The 19,806-nt window shown below is 52.4% G+C and overlaps 2 protein-coding genes across 2 annotated transcripts; one reads left to right on the top strand and one right to left on the bottom strand.

Moving 5' to 3' along the window:
* Positions 1 to 1,853: 1,853 nt before the first annotated feature.
* KLHDC8B (kelch domain containing 8B) lies at positions 1,854 to 6,556 on the top strand. Its single transcript, XM_062200861.1, has 6 exons — positions 1,854 to 1,962; positions 2,882 to 3,392; positions 4,475 to 4,639; positions 4,981 to 5,205; positions 5,302 to 5,403; positions 5,693 to 6,556. Exons 2-6 carry the CDS (start codon positions 3,017 to 3,019, stop codon positions 5,887 to 5,889), a joined length of 1,065 nt encoding a protein of 354 aa, XP_062056845.1. The 5' UTR covers positions 1,854 to 1,962; positions 2,882 to 3,016; the 3' UTR covers positions 5,890 to 6,556.
* A 1,068-nt stretch (positions 6,557 to 7,624) lies between these two features.
* Positions 7,625 to 17,756, bottom strand: C9H3orf84 (chromosome 9 C3orf84 homolog). The gene is made up of 4 exons (XM_062199951.1): positions 17,739 to 17,756; positions 17,037 to 17,150; positions 8,474 to 8,530; positions 7,625 to 8,038 (listed from the first exon to the last, which is right to left on the bottom strand). Exons 1-4 carry the CDS (start codon positions 17,754 to 17,756, stop codon positions 7,625 to 7,627), a joined length of 603 nt encoding a protein of 200 aa, XP_062055935.1.
* Between the last annotated feature and the right edge of the window lie 2,050 nt (positions 17,757 to 19,806).

Consider the following 19,806-nt stretch of genomic DNA (forward strand, 5'->3'; position numbering starts at 1 on the left):
TGAAGCAGTGGGGCCTGGGAAGACAGAAGGCTTCAAGAATTTGGTCAGGGAAACTATAGGGACCTGGGGTGTTTGTAAGTGCCTGATTACTGGAAAGGAATGGGAGGAGGTTTGGGTTCATGTTAGAGGGTCTTCTGGTGGTGTGAGCACTGTGTTGGGGGTGGCACCAGTGTCCCAGGTGAGGTGCAGGTTGGGAGTGAAGTAGGGTGGGGGGATCGAGGCCCTCCAGTCGGGGATCCATGCAGTCTGTGAGGAGCCCTGACACAACCGACCCTACGTCACCCTCTGACTCTGCTGGCCCCTGAAAGGGCTGACGGCTTTCTCTGGGAGGCCACAAAGAAGTCACGCAGGCCAGAATGTTAATGCTCCTACACAGCTGATCAGGAGTTGAGAATGAGTACTTCAGCTCCCTTGCTCTGGGGAGCAGTGATCACGTGAGGCCCATGTTCTGCGCTGGTGCCTAGGATCTGTCCCTGGCTGCTGGCAGCGGCACCTCACTGGACGACAGACACCTCCTTCATTGCCTGCTGTCTCCTTGCTGCCCCTCCACTGGAACTTCTGTCCTCATCCTCCACACTAAACACATGCACTTGTATCTTTGTCTCCGTGTCTGCTTTGGGGGAACTAAGACAAATACTGCGCTTGATGGCCGGTGCCGCAGCTCACTAGGCTAATCCTCCGCCTTGTGGCGCCGGCACACCGGGTTCTAGTCCCGGTCGGGGCGCAGGATTCTATCCCGGTTGCCCCTCTTCCAGGCCAGCTCTCTGCTGTGGCCAGGGAGTGCAGTGGAGGATGGCCCAAGTGCTTGGGCCCTGCACCCCATGGGAGACCAGGAGAAGCACCTGGCTCCTGCCATCGGATCAGCGCGGTACACCGGCTGCAGCGCACCAGCCGCGGTGGCCATTGGAGGGTGAACCAACGGCAAAGGAAGACCTTTCTCTCTGTCTCTCTCTCTCACTGTCCACTCTGCCTGTCAAAAAAAAAAAAAAAAATACCGCGCTTGAAAGGAATCACGGCAGTGAGCAAAGACAGCTGCAAGGACCTTTTCCGGCAGGTATCCGTGGGCCGGGCTGGAAAACTCAGCTGACAGTCTGAGTGCCCGGGAGGTGTGCTGAGCCCTTTTCACACCAGTCTGTTCTTGCCTGATCTCTGAGTTGGCTACAGGCAGGCCCAGGATGGTGGGGGTGGAAGTCATAAAGTGCCTTGAGCCCCAGGGTAGCCCAGGCCTAAGGCCAAGGTGCCCATGTGGCAGGTTCCCTGGCCCTTGTTCAGAGCTACCCTTCTCTCCAAGGCCTGTACAAAGACCCTGAGGCCGGCACTGTGTTTCGCGCCGTCCTCCCAGCAGCCTCAAAGCTGGCTACAGAACCTATGCTGCGCCCTGCTTGGCAGTCGGGTAAGGGCAGCCCAGCCCTCCCTCCACATCAAAGGCCCGGGCCACGTCCCCAGCGGCCTCCAGGGGGCGCCGCCGCGGAGTCCTTCTTCGGGCTCCTTAGAGCTCAGCGACGGTGGGAGGGCGCCTGCTCCTCAACCCCCCACCCTACCCCCCAACAGCTTCCGCAGCAGGACTCCAGGGCCTGCACGCCCAGGCCGGGTCTGGCTCAGAACGACGCCCCCCTCGCTATACACATGTTGTGCCGCTCACTGCTGCCTCACTTCTACCCGCGCCAGAGCCGGGATCTTAACTCCTGCAGGCCCGGTGTCCACATGTCCGTTTGTCTGTACCTTTGTGTGCCACCATGGGTTGGCGCGCCCTGCCCCGGCCGCGGTACTTGCAGGGTTAAGGCGGGAGGAGGTTTCCCCGAGTCGGGGTGGGGGGGCGAGGGGCGGGCCCGGCCCAGCCCCGCCCCGCGCCGGAGCCTTGCGGGAGCCCCGCCGGAGCCCGGCTTCAGCCCTAGCCAGAGCCGGCGTCAGCGGAGGCGGAACGGCGGGCCCCGCGCCCCGGCGACACCGGAGCCCCTGCCGGTGAGTCCCGCGGGAGCCGAGCTCGGGGGAAGTTTGGGGCGTGGGGCGTAGAGCCTCAAGCGCGTTCACCCAGACCCGCCCCCCCCTCCTCGAGCTGGAAGTTTGGGGCCAGGAGGCCCCCCCTGCCAAGGGTCCAGGAGTGGAGCCCTCGTGGGAAAGGGGAGGCTGAAGAACACAGGTGATCGGCTGGCTGTGCGGGTTCCCAGAGCCCAGCTGCCAGCTGCTCACTGCTGCGGGAAACGCCCCTGACTCGGGGACCTTAGAGTCGGGGCTCATGAGCTCCCCCTGCAAGCCCCCCTCCTTCTGGACACCCTGGAGCCTGATGGCCTGGACAAACCCCTGAGGGTGGACCTCAGGGAAATGTGGAACCCTGGCGTCCAGCTCCCCTGTTCCATTGATCGCGGGCTCTGGCTGGTTGCTGGTGGGAGTGGCAGAACCCTGTGGAATGGCCTCCGAGGGTGTTGTGAGGATTCCCTGGGGTCTGGCCTCGGACAGCGGACAGCGGGTGAGGGGCCTGAAGGCTGGTCCCAGGCTGCCCAGGCACCGCTGCAAACCAGTCAGGGGAGGCTACAGTAGGTCTCCTTTCACGTAGAAGGGTGCTGGGATGGAAAGTCCTGTTCCAGTCACCGTGCTTCCCACCCAGACAGGATTTGACCGAGCTACTCCTGGGCATCAGGGCAGGGGAGTGGAAGAGACTCCCCAGGGCAGTCTTCATAGGCAGATGCACGGTGTCTAGGGTCCCCCCTCCCTCCAGCTCCAGGAGGGCCGCCCTGGTGTTACCCTTGCCAAAGCAGGGGGTCCTCCCCCTTACCTTTCACACCAGAGATTTCGAGCCAGCCCTGCCCTCAGCTGCAGGCTGCTCATATTTGCTGAGAGGCTGATCAGCAGCCCTGACCCCAGTTCTTGCTCTCTTCTGCAGGTGAAGGCGAGGTCTCTGGACTGGTTAGATTCCCTCTTGCAACTCTGGTGGAAGCAAGATGAGCCCCTATGGTGGCGCCTCAGTGAGGCCTGCAGCCTGAGCAGATAGCATGGCCTGCCACTGGCAGTGAGAGACATGGCTGCAGGAGGTGGCCGGGCCTTTGTTTGGCAGGTGTTCCCCCCCATGCCCACCTGCCGGGTGTACGGCACAGTGGCACACCAGGATGGACACCTGCTGGTGCTGGGGGGCTGTGGGCGGACTGGACTACCCCTGGACACCGCTGAGACACTGGACATGGCTTCGCACACATGGCTGGCACTGGCGCCCCTGCCCACTGCCCGGGCGGGCGCAGCTGCTGTGGTTCTGGGCAAGCAGGTACTGGTGGTGGGCGGCGTGGATGAGGCCCAGAGCCCGGTAGCTGCTGTGGAGGCCTTCCTGGTTGATGAGGGCCGCTGGGAGCGCCGGGCCACCCTCCCTCAAGCAGCCATGGGGGTTGCAACTGTGGAGAGAGGTGAGTGGCCTCTCAGGGTCCCTCTAGTGCCCAGACACCCTCCTCTCCCTCCTGACTTGGTCCCTCACCCTCAGAGATCAGATGAGAACTGTCACTTTCACATGGGTGCCCTGGACGTTGCCTTGCCTCCTGTATCCTCTCCAAGCTACTCTATGCTGGGCTTGCAGCAGTTTCTGTTAATTGTCTTTCTGGCAATGAGGTGGGTGGCGGAGCTCAGGTTGGCCTCAAGATGATAGGAGGCCCAGCGAACTCCCCATCCCATTCCTCATTTCTAAGTGGTGGGGGTGGCCTAGTGACTCGCATGGTTATAAATAGTCTGGAGTGGGGGAGGGGAGCGGGGCCTTGGCTCAGAGCCTGGAAAGTGCTTAGGCTGCCCCCCCTACACACACACACAAACGAGCAGGAATCCTGATGTGGACAAAGGCCAGCCTGACATGGGAATGGTTGCCATGGAAGCCCTTGCCTGACTGGCTCATCACCACAAAGACCCCCTGACATGCCCCTAGCTGACCCTGAGAGTCTGACAGAAGGCAAGTGCTTACTCTAATGAAAGGGTTGGGTGCGGTGGTGCTAGGACGACATCTGGGCCCAAAGGCTTGTGACCAGTACCTCTACCCTGCAGGCCCAAGGCCCTCTCCCAGCCCCACTCCCACTTCCAGCTGATCCCTTGAGCGCCCTCCCCAGACTGAGCTTCACACTGAGAGATTCTCACAGGGCCCATGCCCCTGGCTCGAGCCACCCCCTAAACTCTTCCTCCTGGGGAGCCCCCACCTCGTGGCCTCTAGGTCTGACCACCGGTCCAGGCCAGCCCTGCTTGGATGCCAGACTTCGGTTGCCATAGCATCTCCAGGGAGACGGAGATGGATTATAATTAGATCAGCTGCCTCCTGCTCTTCACTCTGAGGGGCCCTGGCCAGAGCGGGAATCCCAGCTATCCCATCCCCCATTCCAGATCGGCAGCCAGCAGGATTTCCAGCAAACTTACAGGTCTCCACTTACCCCAGGCCTGACCAGGGGAGCTGTCAGAACAGGGAGCTCTGGCCAGACTTGAGTATAACCTGAATTACTTCTTTTCTATACAGATGGTATGGTATATGCTCTAGGGGGAATGGGTCCTGACACGGCCCCCCAGGCCCAGGTACGGGTGTATGAGCCTCGCCGGGACTGCTGGCTTTCGCTACCTTCCATGCCCACACCCTGCTATGGGGCCTCCACCTTCCTGCATGGGAACAAGATCTATGTTCTGGGTAAGGGACTGGAGGGGGGTGTGTGGGAGAGCAGCTCAGAGTCCAGAAGTTCCCGTCCCCATAGGTTGGCTAGAGTGGGGATCACGCTTGGTTGAGGATGGCAAGACTTGAGAAGCGTCACTGGGGAGATCAGGTGTGCTCTGAGGCTCTGACATCTGGTGGCCATCCTGAGACTGGAAAGCAAAACCTTAGTTGCCTGTGGATCTGTGGAGTGGATGAAGCATGAACGCGTGTGCACAAAGCTGGGTGTGGAAGCTGGAGCCGGCAGATCAGCAACCTAGTGAGGGAGGGACCAACCAAGTCCTCGGACTCCCTCCTGGCTATCCCAATTCCTTTGACAGGGGGCCGCCAGGGCAAGCTTCCGGTGACTGCTTTTGAAGCCTTTGATCTGGAGGCCCGTACCTGGACCCGGCACCCAAGCCTGCCCAGCCGCCGGGCCTTTGCTGGTTGTGCCATGGCCGAAGGTAACGTCTTTAGCCTGGGTGGCCTACAGCAACCTGGACCCCACAATTTCTACTCCCGCCCACATTTTGTCAACACTGTGGAGATGTTTGACCTGGAGCATGGTAAGCAGTGGCTGTCCTGGGCTGTCCTCCCATTTTCCGTGTGAGGAAGGGGCATAGTGTGTGATGAGATCTGACCTCCTTTCTTGCTCCTGCCAGGGTCCTGGACTAAGCTGCCCCGCAGCCTTCGCATGAGGGATAAGAGGGCTGACTTTGTTGTTGGCAGCCTCGGGGGCCACATTGTGGCCATCGGGGGCCTGGGTAAGTCTCTGTAGGACTGGGGGTGGGGGTGCTCAAGACAGGAAACACCAGCCAAGGGTCAGGTTTTGTGAGTTTCATTTGCCCATCCAGGAAGCAGGCAGGGTATGATCTGCCTGGCCCAGCTGGAGTCCCACAGCAGAGGCCTAGGAGGCAGAAGCTGGACAAATGACCACTGAAAGCATGGTTAAATGGACAAACAATGAATGAATGAAGGAGCAAGGCACCAATAGCTCAGCCTGGGAGCAAAAGGACCTGGAGCCCCTTACAACTTTCTGTCTCCTTCTTGCAGGAAACCAGCCGTGCCCTCTGGGTTCTGTGGAGAGCTTCAGTCTTACACGGCGGCGCTGGGAGGCACTGCCTGCCATGCCCACGGCCCGCTGCTCTTGCTCTAGCCTACAGGCTGGACCCCGGCTGTTTGTCATTGGGGGTGTAGCCCAGGGCCCCAGTCAAGCTGTGGAGGCACTGTGTCTGCGGGATGGAGTCTGAAGCCTGGTGAGACCTGTCCAGTGGGGTAGCTCAGTGCCAGAGGCAGACGTCTGTGGCTCCTTTTGCTGCCGAGGGAGCTCACTGTGGCTCTGTGGGATAGGGAGGCACAGGGGTAGGCATTTGAGACATGGCCTTGGGGGACTTGGGTTCAGGGAGCCTTTGTCTTTCATGCAGGGCACACGCGTGCTCACACCTACCTTTACCACCATTCATTCACGGACCATGCCTAGCTCTGTCCTTGCCCTAGAACCTAGTAGGTCTTCTGTCCAACTGGGACGTTGGGAGAGGGTGAGCTAGCCTTGTGCTCTGCAAGGTCAGTGCCTATCTGGAGTTGATCTGGCCTATCCCAGCTGCCAGCCTACCACGAGGGTTCCAGTAGACCCAGGAGTGTTCAGAGAGGGTGGAGGACACAGAGGGGATATAGGAGAAAATGTGGGGACCGGCAGAGGGCCAGAGGAATGCTGGCTTCGGGCCCTCTACACTACTGGTAATGTGACCTTGGGCAAGTCATTTCACCTCTCTGTGCCTCAGCATCCTCATCTGTACGTGGGGATCTGTGAAACCTTCCTGCCCTACCTACCTCACAGGGCTGTTGTGAGGACCAAGGGAGTTTGGTTACGGAAGTAAAAGGACTGCTGAAATCTGCTGTGTGGCTCTTGGTAGAGACTTCCAAGTTGACCCCATGGCCTCTGCCCGCCCAGGCCCTCTGGGGGCCTCAGCTCTCCCAGGGATGAAAGTCCAGGGGTGCTTCTTGGATCTGGCCTCTGTCCCCCAAAATGATCTTGTGTCTCAGCAGCTTTGCCTTTAGTGACACGGGGTGACTGCTCTCTTCTATTGTTCTGGATGATAGGGAGCACCATTAGTTTGCCAAAAGAAGAGCTCAGAAACAAAGGCCTCACTGTGGTAAAGCGAGGTAGGCCAGGTTCTAGTCCTGCTCTGCTTTGGATCTAGCTCCCAGCCAGTGCACCTGGGAGGGCAGCAGAAGATGGCCCAAGTGCTTGGGTCCCTGCCACCCACATGTGAGACACAGATGGAGTTCCTGGCTTCTGGCTTTGGCCTGGCCCTGCCCTGATGACCATCTAGGGCATATGGGGAGTGAACTAGCTGATGGAAGATCTCTCTCTCTCTCTCTTTCCCGATAACTCTCAGCCTTTCAATTAAATAGAATAATCTTAAAGAAAACTGTAACAAATCCCATGGTGTTAAGATGACCTCTAGGTCCAAGTCACACAGGGGCTCCTCAAAGCCCTTGCCCTCCCCTCTACAAAGATGCATGATCCACGGGAGCCAGGGCAGAGTCTCTCTGTCCAGCTGTGGAGCAGCCATCTCTTGGGCAGGACAATGTCCCTACCCAACAAACTCAAGAACAGCAGCCTTCTGGAAGAAGCTGCTAGCCCCTTGCCCCTCCCTCCAGCCTTTGCTGCCCACTAGAAGGGGCCTTTGGCTCCACTTTCCTTGCAGCTACACCAAACGAGGGGCCCAAAGCTGGGCTTGCTGCAAGAAGGGAGAAGTATTTGGATCTCTGGAACCTGCCTCTTGTGTTCACAGCAAGCCTCCTGGACTCTAAGCTTCCTGCAGTCCTTAACCCTTTCTTACTTAGTGGCAGGCTTCCAGGACAGCACCTCTCCAGCACAGCATACAGACACCACGGGCAAGTGCCATGGGAACCAGGTGTAGGGCCTGGCTGCGCACCACCACTCTTGGGTTGAGCTGTGAGTACAGAGAGACTCCTGTGTTAATAGTCCTTTAATGCTCGGGACCAGTTTAGACACTCAGAGACCCCAGCGTGAATGTAGTGCTGCAGCAGCTTGGGTCTTGGGATCCCCGGGAGGTCGGGCAGTGTGTCAGCGACTGATGCCTGGGTCCCTACCTTGTTGGTGCCACAGTGGCCGCCCAGAGATGGCTGGCAGAAGTTCTGTTGGTAGGTGGTGCTGACATGTGGAGGCCGGACCTGCACAAAGTGGACGAGGCGCTGGGGTTGACCACAAAGTCCTGGGCCTGTCCGGAAATCAGACTGGTAGGAAGATTCCAGGGGCTGCTGCTTGCTCAGCTCCAGCTCACAGGGTGCCCAGCGCAGGAAGGTATGCCGCTGCCACAGGCGCTGTAGGTCTTTCCGTCTTCCGATTCCCTGCAGCAGGCAGTAGGGGCCCTCCTCAACGGTACGGGCCCTTGGCCCACAGTCTTGGCACCAGACACCCGCTTGGGCCCCACCTAAACTCATGTCTGCTTGGTGATGCCTGGCCTGTGCTTGGCTTCCCCGATACATACCCTGGCCTCCTTGGTTTGCCTCCCCAGAGGTGCCATCCATTCCAACATGAAAAGCTCTTAGAAAGTCAGTGACACCCCCCGCCCCCAGGATATTTGCACCTGGTCAGGGCAGCTGGCAGAGGAAACCACTGCAGAGGGCATTTGGGGAATGAGCTGTTTCTCAGAGGAGAAAGGTGGTAAGAAGATGGGTACTCCTCTGCCTGCGTAAGCGGCCCTCCCTCCCTTCAAGGTCTTAACCATCCTGCCACCTGCTCTGTCTTCCACTTCAACCTAGGCTGGGGGGCTGGCCGCTTCCTTGCCTCTTTCCAACACTCACTTTGTCGAAGGATGTGCGATTGTCGTGTTTGGAGAAGAAATGCTGCTGCACCGGCTCCTTGGAAAACAGTGACAAAGAAGGTGGATGGGGACAGTTAGAGCCTCCAGATGTTACCTCAGGTCCCGTGACAGAGGGAAACTACCTGGAGCCACCACCATCCCTGAGCCGCTAAACCATCAACACTCTGAAAGGGCCGAGGCAAACTGAAGCAACACCTTGTTCCAGGGACATCCCATCCTGGCACTTGCCCTCAAACAGAAGCCTCTGCAACTTGGGAGATTGGGAAGAGGGCTGAGGCTTCTACCAGGACATCTTGCCATCAGACGGGCAGGGGTTCAAGCTTCGCACTGGGCCCTTTAACATTCAGATTGCCCACAGCAAGGCTTCAGTCTCCTTCTCCCCTCTGTCCGCACTCCCTGTCAGCACACCCAGTCTCTTGGCCTTAAATGACATCTGGAAACAAATTTCTGTCCCTGGCTGAAATTCTTTCCTGAACTCCAGACTCATTAGTCAACTTCCTACTTCAGATCTCCACGTAAATGTCCAACAGGAGGTCTCCAAACACAGGACTGAGCTTTGGATCATCCTCAAACCCATCTATTCACAGTCTCTGCCAGCTCGGGCCATGGCAGCTAGATCCTGTCAAACACTGCGGAGTCCCCCGGACTCTGTTCACTCATGTCCCACAGTTAACACACTGTGTCTCCAGGATCAGACCACTCCTCGGCATGCCCACTGCATTCCCAGTTCTAAACCATCTTTCTCTCTTGTGTAAATTACTGCAGAAGCTTCTTGCCTAGTATCTCTACTTTCGAGCTTGCCTCCCTAATCTATTGTTCTCTTAGCAGCCTAAATAATCTTTTAGTAAATCTTATTTGCCAAAAATCCACAGTAGTTCATGTTTGTGATAATCAAAGCCATCATACCGGTCCATGAGACCCACATGATATTGGTCCTTCTGTTATCAGCAACCACACTGGCCTCACTGGTCCTCAGCTGTGCCAGGCACTCCCGCCTCAGGCACTTGCACCACTCATTCCTTCTGCTGGGCATACAGATAATTCCCTCTTTCCTTCCTCTTGAGAGGCCTTCCTTGCATACTGGGTCAATAGTCCCAACTCTACATTTTCCACCACCTAACATACCGAATGATTTTGTATTCTAATATTGCCTATTTTTCTGATATCTTCTGCTAGAACATAAGCTCCATATACAATGGGGATTAAAATACCAGGGCTCATTTAGGAAAAAAAACTTAGAAAATCTTCAGGATCTTGAGCTAGACAGAGTTCTTAGACTTGACAGCAAAGCAAGAGACATAAAAGAATAAATAAATTGGACCTCATCCTCATCAAAAGTTTAAAAGTCTATGTAAAGAGGCTGAAAAGCTACTGAATTGCAGAAAATATTTACCAATCACATATCCAACCAATGTTAGTATGTAGAATATATGAAGAATTCTAACAACAGCAAAGCAACAATCTAATTAGAAAATGGGCAAGCAACATGAAGACATTTCACCAAAAAGGATATATAGATGGCAAATAATACACAGAAAGATGTTCAACATTAAATATTAGGGAAATGCAAGTTTAAACCACAAGAGATGTCACCACTTATTTATCAAGATGGCTAAAATTAAAAATATGGATAATACCAAATGTTAGCAAGAATGCAGAGAAACTGGACCACTTATACATTGCTGGTAGGGATGTAATATAGTACAACCACTCTGGAAAACAATTCGGCAGTTTCTTAAAAAAATACAACTGTCATATATCCTAATAATCATACTCCTAGACATTTATCCCAGAGAAATTAAAACTATGTTTACCCAAAAGCCTGCACACAAATATTGCTGTCAGCTTTATTTGTAAGAATCAAATACTGAAGTCAGTCCAGATATCCTCAAGAGGAAAATTATTAAACAAACTGGTACATACACGCCAGGAACTACTGCTCAGTCAGGAAATCAACCATTGATACACGTAACTTGGATGAAATCACGCTGAGCATGAAAAGCCAATATCCAAAGATTTCATACTGTATTATTCTGTTTAACATATTTCAGTGGCAAAAGTTAAGAAATGGAGGAGGGGCTGGCACTGCAGTGCAGTAGATTAATCCTCCACCTGCAGTGCCAGCATCCCATATGGGTACCGGTTCAAGCCCTGGCTGCTCCTCTTCCAATCCTGTTCACTGCTATGGCCTAGGAAAGCAGTAGAAGATGGTCCAAGTGCGTGGACCCCTGCACCCACATGGGAGACCCTGGAGAGGCTCCTGGTTCCTGGCTTTGGATTGGCACAGCTGTGGCTGTTGCAGCCATTCGGGGAGTGGACCAGCAGAAGGAACACCTTTCTCTCTGTCTTTCCCTCTCACTGTAATTCTACCTCTCAAATAAAGCAAGAAAATCCTAAAAAAAAAAAAAAAAAAAAAAAAAAGAGGGGCCAGCGCCGTGGCGCAGTAATCCTCCTCCTGCAGTGCCAGCATCCCATATGGGCGCCAGTTCTAGTCTTGGCTGCTCCTCTTCCCATCCAGTTCTCTACTATGGCCTGGGGAAGCAGGAGAAGATGGTCCAAGTCCTTGGGCCCCTGCACCTGCATGGGAGACCGGGAAGAAGTATCTGACTCCTGGCTTCGGATTGGCTCAGCTCTGGCCATTGTGGCCATTTGGGGAGTGAACCAACACACAGAAGACCTTTCTCTCTGTCTCTCCCTCTCACTGTTGTAATTCTACCTCTCAAATAAATAAATAAAATCTTTTTTAAAAAAAAAAGAAATGGAAGAAATATTGTTGGTTAGGTATGAGAGAGAAGTAGAGGGGTGGGAGGCAAGTGGGTATGGTAATAAAACGACAGTACAGGGATTCTTGTCAGCCAGTACCTAGACTGTGCTGGTGGAAACACCAGCAGAAACATTTTATAGATCTTAACATACACAACACACACACACACACGCACACGTACACAAATACAAATAAAACTGAGGTCACCTGAATGAGATTGGTAGTGGCATAAGTGTCAATGTCTTGGTTGTGATATTATTCTGTATCTCTGAAAAATGTAACCATTTGGGGAAACTGGGCAAAGTATAAAAAGGATCTTATCACTTACAATTTCTTGAGAATCTATATTCATCTCAATACAAGTTTCAGTTATAAAAAAACTCTGTGACAGGTGTTTGAGAACGTCATTAAGATGCAGGTCAGAATGTCTACATCCCACATCAGAGTACTTGGGCTCATGTCCTGCTTGTAGCTTCCTGCTAATGTGCATCAGATGGCGGCAGGTAATAGCTCAAGTAGTTGCGTGCCTGACACCCCTGTGGAAGAACTGGATGGAGTTCTGAGCACCTGGTTTCAGCCCTACCCAGTCCCAGTTGTTGCAGCCATTTAGGGAAGGAAATAGCAGATGGAAGATCTGTTTATATGTCCCTGCCTTTCTGCTTTTCAAATAAATTTTAAAAACACATTTTTTTAAGTTTGTAAAGAAAAATAAATAAAAATTGAAAATACTTCCGAGTGAGTGGGCATTAAGGTGTCATCTTTGTAGCACAGCAGGTTAAGACCCTCTTGTGATACTGGCATTCCAGATTGGAGTGTGGGTTTGAGTATGGGCCACTTCACTTCTGATCTAGCTTCTTGCTAACGCACCTGGGAAGGCAACAGAAGACGGCCCAAGTACTAAGGTTCCTGCCATTCATGTGTGAGACCAAGATGCAGTTCTTGGCTCCTGGCTTCAACCTGGCCCAGACCTGGCTGTTACAGCCATTTGGAGATTTGGAGAATGAACCAGAAGATGGAAGATCTCTTGATCTCTCACTCTCTCCCTCTCCCCCTTCGCCCCTCCCTCCCCCTCTCTTTTTTATTCTTTCTCTACACTCTGCTTTTCAAATAAATATTTAAAAGAAGAAAATATTTTTTTAAAAAGATGCCCATGTGGCATATTGGAATACTGGATTTGGTTCCTGGCTTGGACTCCTCCTGAGTCTAGCTTCTTGATAAGGTAGACCCTTTGAGGGAACAGTTAAGTCTCAAATAATTGAGTCTTTGCCACTCTCATGGGAGAACTGGGTTGAGTTCCAGGCTTCTGGCTTCAGCACCAGCCCAGCCATGGCTGCTGTGGGCATTTAGGAAGTGAACTAGCAGAAGATAATCTCTCTCTCTCTCTATCTCTTTTTAAAGATTTATTTATTTATTTGAAAGTCAGAGTTACAGAGAAAGGAGAGGCAGAGAGAGAGAGGTCTTCCATCCGTTGGTTCACTCCCTAGGTGACCGCAACGGCCGGAGCTGCGCTGATCCGAAGCCAGGAGCTTCTTCTGAGTCTCCCATGCAGGTGCAGGGGTCCAAGGACTTGGGTCACCTTCTACTGCTTTCCCAGGCCACAGCAGAGAGCTGGATTGGAAGTGGAGCAGCTGGGACTCAAACCAGCGCCCATATGGGATGCCGGCACTGCAGGCGGTGGCTTTACCTGCTATGCCACAGTGCCGGCCTCTCTCTCTCTCTCTCTCTCTCTCTGAAATGTTTAAAAAAGTTGGGGAACCTAGAAAAAGTTTCAATTGATTCCCAAATTTCTTCACTTTAAAAAAAATTTATTTATTTTCATTTTATCTGAAAATCTGAAAGGCGCAGGACAAAGAAAGTGACCTTTCATCTTCTGGGTCAGTCCCAAAATATCTGCCACAGCCAAAGCTGGACCAGGCCAAGGACAGGAGCCTAAAACCCAACCTGGGACTCCCAGGTGAGCAGCAGGCACTGAAGTACTTGAACTATATTACCTGCTGTCTCCCAGGAAACTGGATTGGAAGTGGAGGAGCTGGGACAAGAACCAGGTACTTTAAGATGGGATGCAGACGTCCCAAGTGGCGACTTAACTGCTGTGCCAAACACCGGCCCCTCTTCCCCATTCCTATCTTCAGCTACAGAACTGTACACAGCCCTGGAATGTGGATGCCTGTGTTGTTGGAGGCAGCTCCTACTCTGGAAACTCATTATTCCTACAGTGGCAGGATCATCTATTGACTCCCACTGATTTGAGTTTTGTTCTCACGACTGTGGGAGTGTGGTGAGAAGAGCAGTCATTTCCTCTCCACCCAGGCAGTTCTGGGCACTTTTTTCCCCCTGAGGAGAATGATCACCCAAATCTTTATTTCTCAACCATTTTGAGCTCCTTTCCAACCAAGGGGTCTCTGAGCAGGTGGTACCCAGGCAGGACTTCCACCTTAAGAGGCCTTGAAGAAGAGAGCAGGATTCACATGTGGGAGAGCTGAGGGCCCTGTGGAGGCTCAGTGCAGTGCTGAGAGAGGATCCTCTGCGGCAGGCTGAGGCTTGGGGCAGCAGCAGGGGTACCGCATACAAAGGAGCAGTCCATGGCTAAGAGGGTCTAGGACTCTTGTCTGCCCTTAGGAATGAACAGGACCATGGTCACACTTTCCAGGACTCAAGCAGGTGATGACTAGAATAGACTAGTCTGGTTCAGAAGAAAAATGAAAACGGAGAGAAAAGAATTTCCTTGCCTCTGAAGGTCATGACCGAATTTGTACCTGCTGCTTGCACTAAAGGAAAACGGATGCCGAATCTTGGAAAGGCTTAAGCAGCAATAACACCATCAGGCAGCTGAAGGCTGGCGCCTCTCAGCCAATGAGGAAATACAACGGGCACGTTTCCTGAGCAGTTCCTTTAGTTAAAACAGCTTTAGGATCCAGAAAGAGCCATGAGACTTGACATTTACACAACCTGAGCCCAAGACACACTGAGCAGGATATTTGGAGATGTTGATAATGCTTGTAGATTCTTTTTGTAGAAACGTTTTACTTTGACCAACAGCCAAAATATGTCTCCCACGTGTCTGCTCCCGGGGGATGAGCTTACAGATTAAGAGGATGTTCTGGTCTCTGGAATGAGAGCTGCCACTAGGGGATAACTACAGACTTCCAGCAAGAAGGCCCAAGAGGCTTTTGTTTAAAATTTATGTACTGGGGCCAGCGCTGTGGTGCAGTAGGTTAAAGCCCTGGCCTGAAGTACCTGTATCTCATATGGGTGCCGGTTCTAGTCCCAGCTGATGTTCTTCTTCTGCTTTCTTTTTTTTTAAAATTTATTTATTTGAGAGGTAGAGTTACAGTGAGAGGGAGAGACAAAGAGAAAGATCTTCCTTCTGTTGGTTCACTCCCCAGGTGGCCGCAATGGCCAGACCTGTGCCTGATCTGAAGCCAGAAGCCAGGAGCCAGGTGCCTCTTCCTGGTCTCCCATGTAGATGCAGGGTCCCAAGCACTTGGGCCATCTCTACTTCTTTCCCAGGCCACAGCAGAGAGCTGTGGATCAGCCAGGACTAGAACCGGCGCCCATATGGGAAGCTGGCGCCGCAGGTGGAGGATTAACCTACTGTGCCACGGTGCCATGGTGCCGGCACCCCGGCTGCTGTTCTTATGATTCAGCTCTCTGCTATGGCCTAGGAAAGCAGTGGAAGATGGCCCAAGTCCTTGGGCCCCTGCACCCACACGGGAGACCTGGAAGAAGCTCCTGGCTCCTGACTTTGGATTGGCTCAGCTCTGGCCGTTGCGGCCATCTGCGAGTGAATCAGCAGATGGAAGACCTCTCTCTCTCTGTCTCTACCTCGCTCTGTAACTGTTTTTCAAATAATAAATAGAATAAATCTTTTTTAAAAAGATCTATGTACTTATTTGAAAGACAGAGACAGAGAGGGAGAGACAAAGATATTCCATCTGTTGGTTCACTCCTCAAATGGGAACAGCTGCCAGGGCAGGGCCCAGCTGAAGCCAGGAGCTTCATCCTGGTCTCCTACATGGGTGGCAGGGGCCCAAACACCCAGGCCATCTTCTACTGCCTTTCCCAGGCCATTAGCAGGGAGCTGGATTGGGAGTGGAGTAGCTGGGACATAAACTGCCATATCACAGGCACTGGCCCTGGATGCTTGTGTTTTAACCTACTATGCCATAGTACCAGCCCCTCCAGGCTGCTTCTTTCCCTGCATTGCCTTTACTCTATCACTCTAAAAACAGAGATGGCCCTGGCTGGGCAGTCTGCAACTGCATCTGGGCTGTGTTTGCTAAGAAGTACAGGGCAGTCCTTCCATGCTATGGAAGTTCAGACCTCCAGGACCCTGCTCTCAGTCTAGGAAAACAATTCTTGGAAAATCAAGTAGGACTTGTCAAGAAGCTGGCAAGTAAGAAGCTGCAGTGAGTGGAGCATGTTCTGGGCTCCCTTCAGATCCTCTGTGTCTGCCTTCACCCTGTTCTTGCTTAGAAGGTTGACCTGTGTGTACTTTAGACCAGGCTTTCTTCATTCTGGCCTCCAGGGAGCTCTGGGAGGAGATGAGCAAAATAAGGAGATGGTATTTCTTCTCCTGGGCCAGCTCCCACCTGGCTACGACCCTCCATCTCCACTCCTCTAAGGGTGGCTCTCACCACACTGCTCCCCTCTTGTCCCTCTAGGCCCAGCAGTAATAACCACTTGGTAGTTACCAACCCATAAGACCACTTTTTCCAGGGATTTTCACACCTACTCCTTTGCAAATACCCCCCTCAGTTCTCCTGCTTTGAGTATGTCTTTACTGTTGGAACCCTGACTGGTAATACATGGTGCCTCCTCCTTGTCTCTAGACCTGCAAGTGGTCCTTGTCCCTCTCCTGTTCTGTGGAACTCTTTTCCAGCTACTTAGGCACCTCTGCCATCATTCCTTTCAGTCCTCTCTGGCCAGATGTGCGGGCCAGTTCCCAGGCTCCTCCTACACTACTGTCCTGTCTGACCAAAGGAAGCCTGCTACTCATTCTCAAGTCCTGGACTATGAGAAAGGCTGTGGGCTGGACATCTGGCTTTTGAGGCATCAAGGACTCTGAACTTGAAGGTAGTTGTCTGCAAAACTCAAGGCTCAGTTCCTGAGTTCTAGAGGCTCTCACCCCATAGCTACATATCTACCTGGACTCTGATCCTCTGCCTCCTCCTCCTCTTTTTTTCTTTTTAAGATTTATTTACTTGAAAGGCAGAATTATAGAGAAGCAGGGATTGGAGAGAGAGACAGAAGAGGAGAGAGGGGAGAGGGACTGAGAATCCTCTATCTGCTGGCTGACTCCCCAAATGATTGCAATGGCTGGGCTGGTCCAGTCTGAAGCCAGGAGCCCAGAAATCCATCTGTGTCTTCCACATAGATGGCAGGAACTGAAGCTCTCAGGTGTCATTCATTGCTTTCCCAGGTGCATTATCAGGGAGCTGGGTTAGAAGTGGAGCACCTGGGGTTTAAACTGGCACTCACATGGGATGGCAGTATCACAAGCAGCAGCTTAACCCACTAAGCCACAATGCCAGCGCGCCCTCCTTTTCTAGAAGGGGTAGTGAGCAGGACTGTCCAGTTTGACACCTGCTCTTCTCTACCCTACCTGTAGGGAGATCTGAAAGTTCAGAGAAGAAGAGCCAAGCTTCACGCCTTTCCCAGGGCTGGGCTGGTCCCAGGTGTCAGTCCCACTGAGGAAGGGCTGGGTTTGATGCTCTTAGGGCTTGGGAAAGCAGGAAGTAACCCATCTACCCTCACTTCCCTCAGGAATGCCTGGTACCTGACATCGCTGCAGGAATGCTGTTGGAGGCTGGGGCTTGGCTGCAAGGCGGTATTCTCTAGCACTTTCATTCTTGAATTGTCCTCTGTAGTGCCCATAGAAGCCACTGTTGTGCTATAAGGAGGAAGAAGGCAGACACTCAAACCTCCAGCTTGGGTTCCAGATCTGGGGGCCCCCTCTTGAGGGTTGCAGGGAACCCAGGCCAGAATCCCCTGATGGGAGCTCCTGACAGAATATAAAGAATATGAGGAGGAGGGATACTCCTGGAGAGGGGCAGCATGGGGGTGTTTCCATCTATCATAGGGACAGTTGCCCCCTGCTGTGCTGACCCACCTGGAGGAATGTGTGGTAGGGGTAGGGAGGTACCAGAGGTGTGGTCCTTCCCTAAGGAGCCTGAGAGGATGTCCTCTGTTTTATGCTCCCCACAATTTTAATAGTGATCAAAGGTCCCTGAAGAGCAAAGTCCCGCTTCTTCTGCATCTATTGACGAAGTTGTGAGCACCTATTTGTCATACACACACTGCTATTCTGAGGGAAGAGAGAACCCAAGCAAGGGAATAAACTTTCTGAAAGGACTATTTTACCAACAGAGGATACCTTCTAGAGAGAATTTCAGAGAAAAGCACTGGTGGAACACAGACATGAGCACCCACCTAGAGTCCAAGAAGGGGCCCTACTATACTTACACTGTCGGGTGGACACCTGGTAGGGTATCCTCATGGCCTAACCTCTTTGTTCTGTGTTTTCCTGATGATTGTGTCTGGTCCTCGACAATCATAACCCTGAGTAGAAGAACCTGACTATGCTGATCCTGGCCTCTGGCCCCCATGGTAGGCTACTTAACAGGATTAGGAAGGCCCTTATCTTTCCATCCCACTAAAAACTATCCATCCTACTGTTGGTCAAGAATCACTTGCTCCCTATTCATTTAGTTCAACAGTATTTACTGAACCTTAACTGTATTCCAGGTGTGAGGCTGGTTATGGGAAATACACACTTTGCCCTCAAGATGTTCCCAGAGTAGAGAGCAAACTCCAGAAGTTGGGTGGATATCAAACAATGAACGGGGAGTAAATGGGGTGTCTAAAGGATGAGGAGTTTAGCTGGCTAGAAGACCACCAGGATGCATGGAAGGGGACATGGTATTGAAGAGCCAAAGTGACTCCATTTTAAAACAATAAAAAAAGCAGCCTCCGTTTCCCATAGCAGATCTGAGTCCTCGTAAAAGCAGGCATTCAGGCATTCCGGAGATATCAAAGCTTACCAGGGACAGCTAGCTCGGTAGACCAAGGTCAGCACAGTAGAGATTGCTAAACAAAGTAACTCCCTGCGCCCAAAGCTCCCCTGCTGTAAGTCCCCGCTGTAACCCCCTGTACCCAAAGCTTCTATGCTGTATGTAACTCTTTTTTTTCCTGCTGATGTAGCCCTTTTTTCCTTTAAAAACTCTCCCAAACAAAGACCGGGGCCTCACTCCTTTCTCCGCTGTGCTGGTTGGTTGGATGGGGTCCCTGTCGCGGCTTGTACTCCCGAATAAACCTTGCTTTTGCAGTTGGATGTGATCCACTCTCTGGGGGTCTCTGCGGGGATCTAACGATCTGGGCACAACAGTATCAATCAGGAAGATTAGGCAGCCTCCAGGAGTGATCTAGGAATGGCAGAGGACAAGCAGGCAGCTCAGGGCCCTCCAGCAGCCTGGATCCTGGATGAAACCTTTTCTTACTTCACTCTCAGGACTCACTCAGATTTCAGGTGCAACCCCAGGGTCAGGCGCCAGCACAAACCATAAAGTGCACTCTTACCCAGGAGCCTACTAAAGCACTTTGCATCTTTCCAGGAAGAGAAAAGAAAAGACAGCTTTTCTTCTTGATTTTTTTTTTGAAGCTATATAGGTCTGAAGATAGAGATCTGAAGTCAGTTTCTTGTTGCTTAGTGACAAGGGGGTAGTGACTCCATAATGCTGCTGTTTGTTGAGGCAGCAGCCAGTCTGGTGCCCCTCTGTACTGCTGCTTCTTCCCTGTGAGAGAAATCTGCTCCTTGGCACTAACAGCCTGGGAGAGCCCTTATAAAGATATAGGGCTCCACAGTGGAGTCCTGTGGAGCCCTTATAAAGATATAGGGCTCCACAGTGGAGTCCCGTGGACTTGCAGCCAATACAGTATTAAAGAATACTGCAGAGGCAAGATGTGCATTTTAAAAACTGTGCATTTAAAAAAATGTTTATTACTTTCATCTACTTGAAAGGCAGAACAATAGACTGAGGGAAAGAGATAGACTTTCCACCGATTCACCCCCTAATGCCTGAAACAGGGATATATATGTGTGTGTGTATATATATATATATATATATATATATACATAGGTATATGTGTCTGTTGTATGTGTGTGTTTCTGTAGGTAACCACACTGCCAGGGATATAAATTTAGAAAGCAATCCTTGGAGTCAGAAGGAATGTTAAAAGGGTTGATGGATCTTTTTCTTTTTAAAATATTTATTTTATTTATTCAAAAGGCAGAGTTACAGAGAGAGGTAGAGACAGAGAGAAAGGTCCTTCATCCACTGGTTCACTCCCCAGTTGGCCACAACGGCCAGAGCTGAGCCAAAACGAAGCCAGGAGCTTTTTCTGGGTCTCCCACATGGGTGCAGGGGCCCAAGCACCTGGGCCATCCTCCATTGCCTTCCCAGGCCACAGCAGAGAGCCAGACTGGAAGAGGAGCAACTGGCACTAGAACCAGCACCCATATGGGATGCCGACACTTTAGACAAGGGCTT

This window comes from Lepus europaeus, chromosome 9, assembly GCF_033115175.1.
Source record: "Lepus europaeus isolate LE1 chromosome 9, mLepTim1.pri, whole genome shotgun sequence".
NCBI lineage: Eukaryota > Metazoa > Chordata > Mammalia > Lagomorpha > Leporidae > Lepus > Lepus europaeus.

Bases quoted from the DNA above. Each gene is read 5' to 3' on its own strand.
- KLHDC8B (XM_062200861.1), top strand. From the start codon at position 3,017: ATGGCTGCAGGAGGTGGCCGGGCCTTTGTTTGGCAGGTGTTCCCCCCC. The intron at 3,393-4,474 runs GTGAGTGGCCTC...TTTTCTATACAG, and splicing joins GGTTGCAACTGTGGAGAGAG to ATGGTATGGTATATGCTCTA. The intron at 4,640-4,980 runs GTAAGGGACTGG...TTCCTTTGACAG, and splicing joins GAACAAGATCTATGTTCTGG to GGGGCCGCCAGGGCAAGCTT.
- C9H3orf84 (XM_062199951.1), bottom strand. The intron at 8,531-17,036 runs GTACCAGGCATT...CTGTTTTCCAAG, and splicing joins CATTCCTGCAGCGATGTCAG to GAGCCGGTGCAGCAGCATTT. The intron at 8,039-8,473 runs GTGAGTGTTGGA...ACCGTTGAGGAG, and splicing joins ATCGCACATCCTTCGACAAA to GGCCCCTACTGCCTGCTGCA.